Source organism: Aquarana catesbeiana, linkage group LG01 (genome assembly GCF_042186555.1).
Source record: "Aquarana catesbeiana isolate 2022-GZ linkage group LG01, ASM4218655v1, whole genome shotgun sequence".
In the NCBI taxonomy this organism is placed as follows: Eukaryota; Metazoa; Chordata; class Amphibia; order Anura; family Ranidae; genus Aquarana; species Aquarana catesbeiana.
Genome location: NC_133324.1, coordinates 568875907 through 568888497, shown reverse-complemented (window position 1 = coordinate 568888497; position 12591 = coordinate 568875907). Strand labels below are relative to the sequence as shown.

General features: G+C 39.7%; 1 protein-coding gene across 1 annotated transcript in view; it reads right to left on the bottom strand.

The window, feature by feature from the left end:
* Positions 1 to 223: 223 nt before the first annotated feature.
* CNN2 (calponin 2) overlaps positions 224 to 12591 on the bottom strand; it is a 28563-nt gene continuing 16195 nt past the window's right edge. The window contains exons 4-7 of the mRNA XM_073597228.1: positions 9084 to 9221; positions 5131 to 5247; positions 3426 to 3572; positions 224 to 2284 (exon numbers count right to left, since the gene is read on the bottom strand). Of these exons, the coding sequence (XP_073453329.1) occupies positions 2033 to 2284; positions 3426 to 3572; positions 5131 to 5247; positions 9084 to 9221 (654 nt within the window). The 3' untranslated portion in view covers positions 224 to 2032. The remainder of the gene's footprint in view (positions 2285 to 3425; positions 3573 to 5130; positions 5248 to 9083; positions 9222 to 12591) is intronic.

The following is a 12591-nucleotide window of genomic DNA, read 5'->3' as shown; positions in this document are numbered from 1 at the left end:
TTATGAACAAGCCAGATTGTTCAGGTTTTGTATTTTTTTTCTCCCCACACTGTAAACCTTGTATTCATTTTTTCAATAAAGAATCATTTTAATGAATAAATAAAAACATTTAAACAAAAGGGAGCTCTCAAATTGATGATTGTTCTACTCACTTGATGTTGCAATCATATGACCCACTTACATACAAGACTTCCATCAGACTCAAAAAATGACAAACATGCCATCCAGTCACATCCTTTATTAGATAAATAATCATAAAAAAACAAAAACAAAATTCACATATCGTCTCAGGGTTAAGATCCTGAGTTGCCATATTAGAACATTCTATTGCAGCATGATCTAGGTAATGCATGCAGTTTAAAGAACTGTGGGGGCCAATTCATAAAATACAGAATGAAAAAATAATGGTTTTGCCCCTATTTAGCAATGTTTGTCTTCAAGTTGTATCATGTACATGGCACAGCTCCAACCCTACACTGAGTAATATATATATGGGCCGATTAGAAAATAAACTTAAAACAGTACATTAGCTAAAAAAGTAACACAAATATATATGAGACAGACAGTAAAAACCCTTGTTAGTATATGCAGGATCATCACCCTGGAAACAGTCACATTAATCATATCTGGTGGTAGTTTTTAGCATCTACATTATGTTAACATTTAAGTTACTATCAAAAACTACAGTATATAGTCTTCAATAAAATGGAATGCAATAGTTCTACCTTATATATTGCTATGCACAATGGTCCCTCCTACCTGTAGGATAAGCTTTATCCTACAAAAATAAAATCTCCTTGTAACAGATAAAAATGTCTGAAGCAGTCTTACTTTCATTCATAAGAAAATAGGTGGTGTTCTTTGGTCCTTGACAAAATATATTTAAAAAAAATATAATAAAAAAGTCACTACTACAGTCTTTCCCTGTTATACATGCTCAATATACAACTCAAAAGTTTGATGGACCCATGACAATGCTAGAAGGCAGTATGTAAATGGACCTCAGCGTTCAATTACATCAGGCTACCTTTAATCCGTCTTGTTTAGGCTTGAAAAAATATAAAGTCCAATTCAGTCTCTTTCCAGACCTGGAAAGACCGGAGATAGGCAGGTGTAAACGGACACAAGTTCATTTACATCCACCTCTCCATAGAGCTTCTGATCAGATCTGCCTGAAAACTGACAGGCGGACATGATCAGAAAGCCTGTGTGAAAGGGGCCCTAGGCTGCATTCACATGTGAAAGGGGCCTTAGGCTGCATTCACACCTGAGCGTTTTTCAGTTTGTAAAAACACACACAAAAAAAACCCCGAAAAAAATGCCCAACAAGCAAAATTTCATTCATTTTAATGGCCCGTTCACATCTGAGCTTTTTGATAGCACCCGAAGCTCAAAAAAGTACATGAGCCTCTTTTTGGGCAGGTTACAGGAATTTTTCTGCTTTTTACATTGGTGACCTTTTGACCTGTGCAAAATTGCAGCAAAAAAAGTGCAACTTTTTGCCTGAAAAAAGAAAACGCTCAGGTGTGAATGCAGCCTTAGGGATCAACCAATCCAGCAGAAAAAAAAAACTTTTCTTAGATCGTCAGGTGTGCACACATACCTCTTGATAGCCACAAATCTCCATTTTCTGAAATCATCAAGATAGGGCACAAGTCTCATCACTGTGGGTGCCCTGAGTGGACATCAACAGATTAGCTACACTGGAAAGGAGCATAGTTTTAGCTCCCATAGGACACCTTTGAGGTTAGAGAATTCACTATTTTGTGATCTTTTCAAAAGGAGGTATGGCAAATACTATCTCCCCTGAGAACTTTAAGGCACTTACTAGGTCATAAGCATACCTCTGTACATATGGCAGTATTATATACTTTCATCTTCAGAACCTTTTGTTAATACTTAAAAATATCATTTTTAAAAGCAAAAAAAATATTTAAATACAGAAAATATGAAAGTCTACATTTTTGGGGAGGGATGAAGGCAGCTTGGACTGATATGGAATGAAAATTGTATTGTGCAGCATGCGCACCATCTAAAAGTCCTGTTCATGAATGTAATTGTACCGTTGCTGTTCATCACCCTCATTATGCGGTAGGTCATCAGGATTGCCCTTAGGGCAATATTTAGGATCATAGATCTGCCGGCCCAAACCAAAACTTTGGCCACTTTGATTGGCCCCTTGGTTATATCCCATCTGTAGCGACATGGTAGAGTTATCACACTTCTCAGTACCCGTTTTGGTATCATAGATGTGTCGTCGTGTTCCTGGAGCAGTCATACCCACCTGGAACAGTGCAAAATAATGTGAACAGTGGTTAGCACAAACACACACACCTTTAAGTGTTTTATTCTGGAAAAGAGACGCATACCTTTTCCAATGCTAGAAAACAGTTTAAAAGGGAATTCATAGCACAGGTATATAAGGATCAAAACCTATATTCTTTTTATTTTTACAGCGCAAGCATTTTACAAGGCACTGCAGACTGTCATCATATATACCAACTGCTGTAAGTAGTGTAGACCTATGAAACAATACAAATACATTCCACATGTACAAACTACAATATAAAAGTGAATTGGTTAGCTTTGTTATGAGTAATTTTAGGACAATGCTTTTTTCTTATGTTGCAACAAATGTTAATTGTTGGCAGCAACCACACTGAAGCAGATTCAAAACATGGGTTCCTCATGGAAAACTGCTACCTTCCATCAGCTCCAAATATCCAAATCAATATTCACATCAAAAATTTGATGTGCAGCAAATAAGTATGGTATGAATAAATCCTCCTACACCAGAGAACATTCATTCTTGGACCTAGAGCCGCCACCTGTTTAACTCTGTAGATGTGTGACCAAATTTGGACTTTCAGCCAGCATTTATCCCTGCTTTGTCTTAAAGTCCACTAATATATGATCCCCTAGCAAATATGAAAAACAGCCAAATCTTTGCTTCATTTTTCCAACAAACTTCACACTACTGTGACCTGAAAGTCATGTGACTTACAGTACGACTTTGTTAGGCGACTTCAGTATGACTTTGAAGCAGGGGGGTTACACCGCAGGGAATGCCTGGTTATCTTCCTGTAATGTTGGATCCAAATCACATCAATATTAGATGAGGATCCGACTTGGAGGAGACTTCCATTAAAGTCTATGGGAACAAGTCGGACAGAAGTCGCCGTGTAGCACAGGACCCTTTTCTAAAGTCAGAGCGACTTCAGTATTGCTAATTTAAGACAGATCTTATTGACTAACATGGGATTTCACATGTCGTGTGACTTGGGGTCTCACAAGTCGGAACCCAAATTGCGGCAGTGTGAACTGAGACTTAGATTACATTACTTGTGAACAAATGTTTAACTGATCTACTCAGTGGGACAGTTTCAAATAAAGATCTGAAGCTGATTTTTTGTACTTCTGCTCACCTGACTGGCTCCTTTGTTGGTTCCCATCTGAAGACTAATAGTGGAATGATCCATAGGTGGCAAGATATTATGCTTTGGGTCATAGAGGTGCCTTCTTGTCCCATATGCAGTCATGCCAGACTGGCTGGCACATTTATTTGTCCCCATCTACACAAGGACAAAAAACAAGTTACAAAGAAGTTTGATTATAATATAATCCAGCCTTAACATCTGTGATGTATATTTCTAATAAGCTTCCCCTGAAAGAGCACAGATCCAAATGTAAAAAGACAGGACTGGTTCTATAAAAGCCAGTTGATTTATGCTGCTCTGGGTCTGTTAACTTCAGATATAGAACAGAAGAGATTCAAGCAGTAAAGACATAGCTCCTCATAGCAAGTAAAGTTATCACCCCAATACACAGGACCCAACTTGAATTTGGCCATAGAATTGACAGACATGCAGGTTTAGGGCAAATGCATTCGGAGTGCCTTGTACACTTCACACTGCCAAGAGTACCAATTTATTTCAATGGAGAAGCAAAGAGGTAAATTGTAAAGAGAAACACGCTGTCAGTACTGTTTTTTAAAGGATAGTAGAAACTGGACAAGGTTAGCAATAGAAAATTTATATACTTGCTTGTCTAGCATTAACTCCTATAAAATGTCACTGGCACTCAGTTTAATGCCCTTTAATGTGAAATAATTTAGCCAAAATGGAGTATGAGATGCCCAAGCTTAGCTTGCAATGACTGGGTTTGGCATAGGGAGAACCATGCTTCAACAGCAGTTAAAAAAAAATAATGCTATCTCTATATATCCACTGTGCAGCTCGTTTTGCAGTGTTGCCCCCGGTGGGTCCTTCCTGCATCAGATAACCCCCTAGGAGAAGCGCTCTCCCGGGAACTGATAGCTGCGCTGCCATCAATCTATCCAATCAAGAGCCGGGACCCCGTGGAGAGAGAGGGACAGCGCAGTCTCACCAAGGGAAATAAGGGACCCAGGTAAGTAAAATGGGGGGGGGGGGGGGGGGGGGGTGCTGGTCACTGCCAGGTGTTGTTGCATCTTAATGCATCCTATGCATTAAAGGTGTAAAAAAAAAAAAAAAAAAAAAGAAAGAAAGGGGGGGGGTTTACAACCCCTTTAAAGTAGAATTTCAGGATAACCCTAATTACTCCTAAAACTGTCCATTCCCTCATATGTTTACTAACCCGCATTAGGAAAGATATGTATACGTATACTATTTTGAAGACAATCTGGTCTGGCTATGTGATCTCCCGTGGCAGCCGCAAGAAAAGGAGATAGCGCACTGACAACAGCTAGTCTGGATCAGTGATGTCACCTATAGTACTTCAATGGCCCATCTGTTGTCAACGCTTCCTCCTCTCCCCTGCAGCGGTGCTGGCTGACAGGGGTAAGAGATCACATGACTGAACTGGAGCAGCCTGAAAATAGGTCATCTTTCTTAGACATATTAGTAAACATTGGTGTTAGGAGGGAGGGGACAGTTTTAAATGTACTTCGGGTTACACCGGAATTCAAATTTAAGGCCTGAAGTATTCTGCCTGGCCCACCCACTTCCTGCAAAGAAAAAAAAAAAACAAACAAAACAAAAAAAATTCTAAGGCATCATTTGTGTAGTAACCTGTTTTGTTTTTTTTAAATGACTTTTCACCAGTATTAGCTTAAATTTCCACCCCAACCTCAACACCTCCAAACATCCTTACCTGAAGTCCTATAACACACTGCCCTGCCTTCTTTGTATTGTCATCAAAGTTTCTTTGCTGCTTCTCAGCATATTTCACCCCAATATCCACATCACTCTGAAGACCTCTCGTCTTTGCCTGAAAACAGAACAAATATAGAAAACAGTTTAAACGAGATGAAGGATTCAGAAATGCTCAAAGGCAAGCAATACTATACCCGTGTTTCTCCACTTTTTTTCAATCAAGGAACCCCATTCTAATATGTAAAAAAAAACTAAAAACAAATTTTATATAATGCAGCAACACCCACACATGTGGGATACTCAACATTAGAGAGGATTCCCCCCCCCCCCCCCCAACACACCCCTTTGCACACTATTGACTAGTATTCCAAGGTTTCAATTCTCCCTCATTCAGCTAATGTGACCCCAGCGCTGACGGAAAGGTGCAGGGGAGAGGCAAATAAGGATACTGTGCAGGCACTGGAAGCCCTCCATATCAACTGACACCACTGGTTGTTAGCATAATGGCGGCTAGAACGTTGCAATGGTACACAATGAAAACCTGTGGATTTTTGTAACTAAAAAGGCAGGCTTGATCCACCCGCTGGCTTTTATTCATTTAGATGACACCCCTGAAGGTTGAAAATGGCCGCTTTATCCTTTCACCCTAGTTTTTAAAGAAGCAAAAATGTTACTGTGTGCTGTTGGGATGATCCTGTTGCTTCCATAGGTCAGCTCACACAGAGGGAGCATTATTGTAAGGGCTAGTTTTAAAGGGTCAAAAAGAAAAAAAACAGACAGAATCTAGTAATTTAGGACAAACTGATATTCCCAGGTTTCTCTAAGGGGGTTTGATAGGTGTTACCTTGCATTCACTGTACATTTTGAGTTTAATTTTTGATGAATAAAAGTAAAAATGCTTTAACCGTAAACTGGCGTTTAAATTTATCAAGCTGTGGGCAGTTCCCAGAGAATACACCAAACAGTAGCATTATTTAAAAGTGAATACACATCTTAGAACCGCAGACTAAATGAACAAGTTAAAAAAAAAAACACTAGCCACAGAAAAAAAAAAAAACAAAACCCACCACACTTCATTACTGACTTATTACTCTTCATTCAGTGTTAATGTAGTCGACTAAATGAATACTATTTTAGTAGGCTAAAATATGACGAAAACAATTGAGATGACTAAAATACGACTAAAACTAAAAGCCATTTTAGTCAAAAGACTAAAATGAGACAAACTACAATGCCATTTTACTCCTAAGACTAAAATTAACATTGTCTCCATTACACGATATAATGCATAAGGATTGACAATTAATAAAAGAAAAAAAAAAAATCCATCTGTTAAAGCTGAACTCCAACAAAATTGTGTTTGTTTAAAAGAGCAGCTGATCAGGATTCTGATGCTTTTCCCCAGGTAAAAAAAAAAAAAAAAAAAAAAAAAAAAAAAACCACACGAAAAACAGTTGACAAATACTGTGTGAATTTCATAAATTCTCAAATATTGAGCTCATCTCCAACCTCCTAAAGTATATGTGAACCCTTACCTTATAAAACCCATTAACAGTTTAAACTAGAAATGCAAAAATTTCGGAAAAAAAAAAAAAAAAAAAAAAAAAAAAAAAAAAAACACACAAAAACAAAAAACCACACACATTATTTTACAGTCTGCAGCTTCCAGTTTTTCCTTACCTCCCAACATGTATTCCCCTGCCCCTTGCACACTTAGGCCTCATGCACAGGAGACGCTGTTAAACGCGTGTTTAGAGGCAGTTTGAAAAAAGTGTCCAATGCCCCTGAACCCATTCAATGTTATCCTATGTGTCCATGTACACAGTCTAGTTTTTTGGCGTTTAGGCAGTGGTGTTTAACCTCGTTTTTCCAGAAGAAAAAAAAGGGTTAAGACGCAAAAAAATTTTCACGTTTCAGACGCCCATCCGGCGTTTAGCCTCGTTTTTAAAGGAACGTTTTACGACCCAACTTTGGGGCCCCATATCTCAGGGCCACTTGGCGCTAGGAACCCCAAATTTGGTGTGCTAACACAGCGGAACACTAACATATGCAAATTTGGGCTTCCTAGCACAAAGTGGCCTTGAGATATGGGGCCCCAAAGTTGGGTCACAAAATGTCACTCTGCTGCAGAAGTGCTTGACATTTTGCGACTCGACTTTGGGGCCCCGTATCTCGGGGCCACTTGGTGCTAGGAACCCCAAATTGGGATATGTTGTAGTGCTAGTTCCACTTGGGGTTCCTAGCACCAAGTGGCCCAAAGTTGGGTCGCAAAATGTCATTCTCTACTCTGCAGACGCTTCTAGATGCAAACGTGGTAAAACGCAGCTAAACGCGGCATGCAAACGCGGCAAAACAGGCGTTTCTAAATGCCGGTTTCAGCTTTTAAAAACATGTGTTCGGCAGAGTTTGCACCGGCGTCTCGTGTGCATGAGGCCTAAAGGTGTACACTGCTGCTGGTAAACGGACTATCAGAGGCAGTTGGCTGCTTTTTCAGCTGCCCATGAACTCATCCAATGTTATCTTATGTGTACATGTACACAGGTTCGTTTAATGTCGTTTTTTAGGCAGTTGCATTTAGAGGCTTTTTTTTTTTTTTGCCTTCAAAGAAAAGAGAAACTTGTAATTGCTTGCAATGCTTCACAGACCACTTATATACCCCTAATGAGCCCATGATCCAAGCCGCCACTAGCATTGCTGTACATACATTTTGAAAAAATATCCTACAGACATGCGCCGTGCAATCAATGGATGAGTCCAGTAGCGACAAACTCTGATCCTCGAATGCAATTTCCCGACGTCTTTCCAGCCTCATCAACAGCAACGTTAGGAGCATTTCCTCACATATGCTCAAGTACACTGCTGCTCTCAGCTGCTGCTACTCACAGAATAGCTGAAATAGGTAAATACTTTGTGCTTTGGGAGGGTCTTATGATGTTATCTTAACTAAACGCTCCTAGATGCAAACGCGCTTAAACGCGGCATGCAAACACGGCTAAACGAGCGTAATTAAACGCCTGTTTCAAGATGTCAAAAAAATAGTTTAGAAGAGGTTGCCTCAGCGTCCTGTGTACATTAGGCCCAAGGCTGCATTCACACTTCATATTCCTGCTGCAGCTGTGAGTGTCTAGATGCAGCCACTGGCCCTGTTCACTATAAACGACAGGTCGCCATCTGCAGATCCAGCTGTGAATAGCTGCGTCTGCCGGTGACCTAGCCACATACAGACAGCAAGAATCTGAAGATTCCCATCACCACAATTCATACCGGCCTTAATCACCGGTGTGAATGTAGCCCACTGGCAACACCCCAACAATATTCTGAAATGCTTTGAATATGATTTGACTAACAGGGTACTTTACCCTTACTCATTTTAAAACTGGATTAAAACACACACCACACTACATGACAAAGAGAAGGTTTCACCTTCTATGAATCAGTGCCATTATTACCTTTTATATTAAAGCAGTAGTAAACCCTAAACCAAAAAATGTAATATTGCAGCTTACCAATTAGACTTGGTGGCTGCATTAGTTTTTTTTTTTTAATAAACACCCACACACCTGTTCTGTGCAGTGGTTTTGGCTCTCTGCATCCATAAAGACAGAGCATGACTCAGCCGCCCACCTCACTGCTTGCGATTGACAGCAGCAGTATCCAATGGCTCCTGCATCTCAATCAGGAGGGAGAGACCCGGGTCTCGTGCACGTCGCTGGATCGAGCTTAGGCAAAGTATTGGGAGGGGAGTTGGTAAGCAGCACACTGAAGGTTTTTTTTTTTTTTTTTTTTTTTTGCAGGTTTGGATATATGTACATTGGCATGTATATTTCCCCTGTATACCATTTCTATTTTATCTGAAACATTACAGCACTAGATAATATGAAAAAGAAAAAAAAAAAAAAAACACCACACAACAACAAACATTCATTTTATGCAATCACAATAGGAATATACCATTCCAGCTAGGGCCAGCAAAGAAACTTGTACTTGGGTCATATTGCCATTCTCAAACAGGTCATTTGCTTCAAACAGATCTACAGACTTCATCCCATAACTAGACATGGCTCTGATAAAGTTTGAGAGATTTTCCAGCTGTGGGACAGAAAATGAATCAGTATTTGGTGCAAGAATCACATACAGCATATTACTTCTAAACATATTCCACACATTTTTTCAGCATTGGGATAAAGATCTTGTCATGCATTCCCAGTTCACATAAATGGTAACCCGCCCTTTTGAATTGTTGTAAAATGTAAAATAGTTTCAGAAAATTTGCAAAAAAAAAAAAAAAAAAAAAAAAAAAAAAAAAAAAAAAAGGGAAGAAGTACATACAGAGCAGCCCACAATGCATCTGCAAAGGACTACAAATTTTGCAGGAACAGTACTCCCTTTTCAAGCAATATACCTCATTACCACCAAACTAGTGGGGAAGGTTGAGATCACAGCTGTAAAAATATCTTTAGTACTTGCTCAGAGTACTTATGACAGAATGTCACAGGGGCATCAGTTCAGTCACATTTTTTGTAAAGAAAAAAAAAATCCTAAAAATCCTAATACAGATTCAGGTGTCAGTTTACACCACTACCTGCAGATGTAAAAGGGCCCTAAGGATTCCATGTTTTACAATCTATTGTCTGCATTTAGTACATAATGTATTCAATTGTGAATCACGTGCATGCTGACCTGCAGAAAACCAAGTTAAAAGGTGTCTAGCTTTCTGGAAGTTTTGTTCTGACCACTTACTGCTGACATTCATTGACATCACAGGTTTGCATCATTCAGCTTGAATTTATTGCACCTCTTGTTGCTACATGCCTACAGTATATATTCTAAAGGCATATTTGTATGAAAAGCAGAACACCATCTGCAAATAAACATTTTTCAATTGAAAAAAATTTCCATTAAATCATAGTTTACTCTTAAAAGAAATGTGGGTTTTTGCCTGTGAATTGCTAACTGCCAGTAAGGTTAAAGTGTTACTAAACCCACAACCGTAAAATCAGTCTGTATATGCAGTAAAGCATGCTTTTACTCACTGTGGAACCAAAGGGGTTAAACCTCTGCATTGTGTAAAAAGGCAGGTTGATCCTGGCTACCCTGATCCTCCCACTGTCCCCTGATAAAACAGTCTATGAAGTCAGGCTGCAAATGCTCAGCTTGGTGTGTATTGCTAGAGAGGTTTTTCTCTTCTTGAGAGTGCATGTGTGATCACACAGGGCCAATTAGCACTGCCCAGACAGAGGGTCAGGGGTCTTGTAGTCTCATAGGACAGTCAGAAAACTCCTACAAGCTTTAACCAGTGCTTGGCTGGACACTGATAGAAAAATCACAAGACTGCTCTAACTGCTGATGAGAAAAAAGAATTTTTTTTTTTCCATGCTCAACTGTAAAATCCTTTGAATACATCACGGGAGACACAGTTAGGCAAATATTCATTACCTACTGGGTTATACTTAATCTCCAGGTGAATGGACAGTGGTAGATCAAAAGGTCTTTAGACAGGAAGTGATCCCCTATATAAACCCTCCCATACAGGAAGTACTTCAGTTATGTAGCAGGCATTGAATCAAAGAGGGGAGGGACCTCAGTGTCCCATGATGTATTCAAAGAAAATCATTTTACAGGTATGACGAAAAAAAAAAATCCTAATTTTCTTTATTATACATCACGGGACAGTTAGGCTAATATTCATTACCTGCTGGGGCGTCCCAGAGCAATAGCCTTGAGGGGGGAGACACCCTGCCAAACAATAGCCATCAGACCTTATACAGCAGCCGCTGCGGCCAAAAGCCAAATCCTCGGCTGCGCGAACATCCACTTGATAAATCTGTGAATGTATGCACTGAAGGCCAGGTAGCAGCCTTACAAATCTGAGCCACAGATACCTGATGGCGAAAACCCTAGGATGTTCCTGCATTCCTGGTAGAAAAGGCTCCTCCCTTCAGGGTGAGAGCTCAAAGTTTCAGACCATAGGCCTAAACGACCACCTAGTGGACCCAATGGGTAATGGAAGCTGCCTGCCCCTTCTTGGGTCTTTTTTTTTTTCTCTTTTCTTCTTTACCAGGAGTCTGATCTAGACAGATAAACTGACTGCTTGCACTACATCTAAGGAGTGCAGCAGATTTTCCTTCCGCCGAACAAGGCTGAGAGAAAAAAAAAAACAAAAAAAAAAAAAAACACATAGGCAAAAACCAATGTCCTGATTCAAATGAAAGGCTGACACCAGCTCAGGTAAAAAGGATAGAATAGGTCGTAACACAACCCTGTCGTGGTGAAGGATCAAATTTAGTTCCCTGCACAAAAAGGGCCGCCAACTCCGACACCCTTCTAGTTGAGGTGATAGCCATCAGAAAGGAGTCTTTGCGAGGCCCGGGTACCATTTATCTTAGCATATAAGCTAGTTTCAAATGGATCCAATCCCTTGAGTCAAGAGAGCTCAAACAAAACATGCCTTTCCACTTTGCAGACACCGGTAAAAAAACTGAAGTACTTCCTATATTGGAGGGGTTGTATAGGGGGATCACTTCCTGTCTAAAGACCTTTGGTCTACCAATGTCCATTCACCGGGAGACCAAGTATAACCCAGAAGGTAATGATTAGCCTAACTGTGTCCTGTGATGTAGGATAAAGAAAAAAGGCTGTTAGCAGTTTAGATTTATTAAAACTATTGCATTTCCATGTTCTGTGTACTTTAGTGTTAAACCCAGGAAACCTGCATTTGCTAGATCTGGTCTCCCACAGTACACAACATGGAAATGCAATTTTTTAGTAAATAGAAACTGATAAATAGCTTTTCTCATCAGCAGTTAGAGCAGTCTATCTTCTATCAGTATCTGGTTAAAATTTGTAGGAGGAGTTTTCATTCTTCCATGATTGTCCTATGAGGCTGCAGGACCCCTGACCCTCTGTCTGAACAGTGCTGACAGACCCTGTGCTAATCACATGCACTCTCCAAAACAAAAACAAAAAAAAAAAAATATACCACACACTAAAATGAGCAAGTTTAGGCTCTGTTCCATCAGCAGATAGATTGGGGACAGTGGAAGAAGGGGAGGTTAAGAGGACAGAATCAAACAGCCTTTACACAATGCAGAGTATAAACCCCTTAGGTTCCAGAGTATAATAAGCATGCTTTACTGCATATATAAACTGATTTTACTGTTGTGGGTTGAGTAACCCATTAAAGTGGAACTTTAGTCAGAAAATGAAGTACCGATAGATCACTTCGGGCTGGCCCCTTTTGCAGGTATAGGTTTTATTACTACATGGGATTTATATAGCGCCAACAGTTTATGCAGAGCTTTACAGCATTAGGGTAGATAGTACAATTACAACTTTAATACAGTAGGAGTAAGAGGGCCCAATCTAAGAGGGAGCATGAAGAGATACAAAAAAGGTAATACCCGTTGAAATGGGCTAATATGTAAAACTTTTTTTTTTTTTTTTTTTTTAAAAGTGCCTA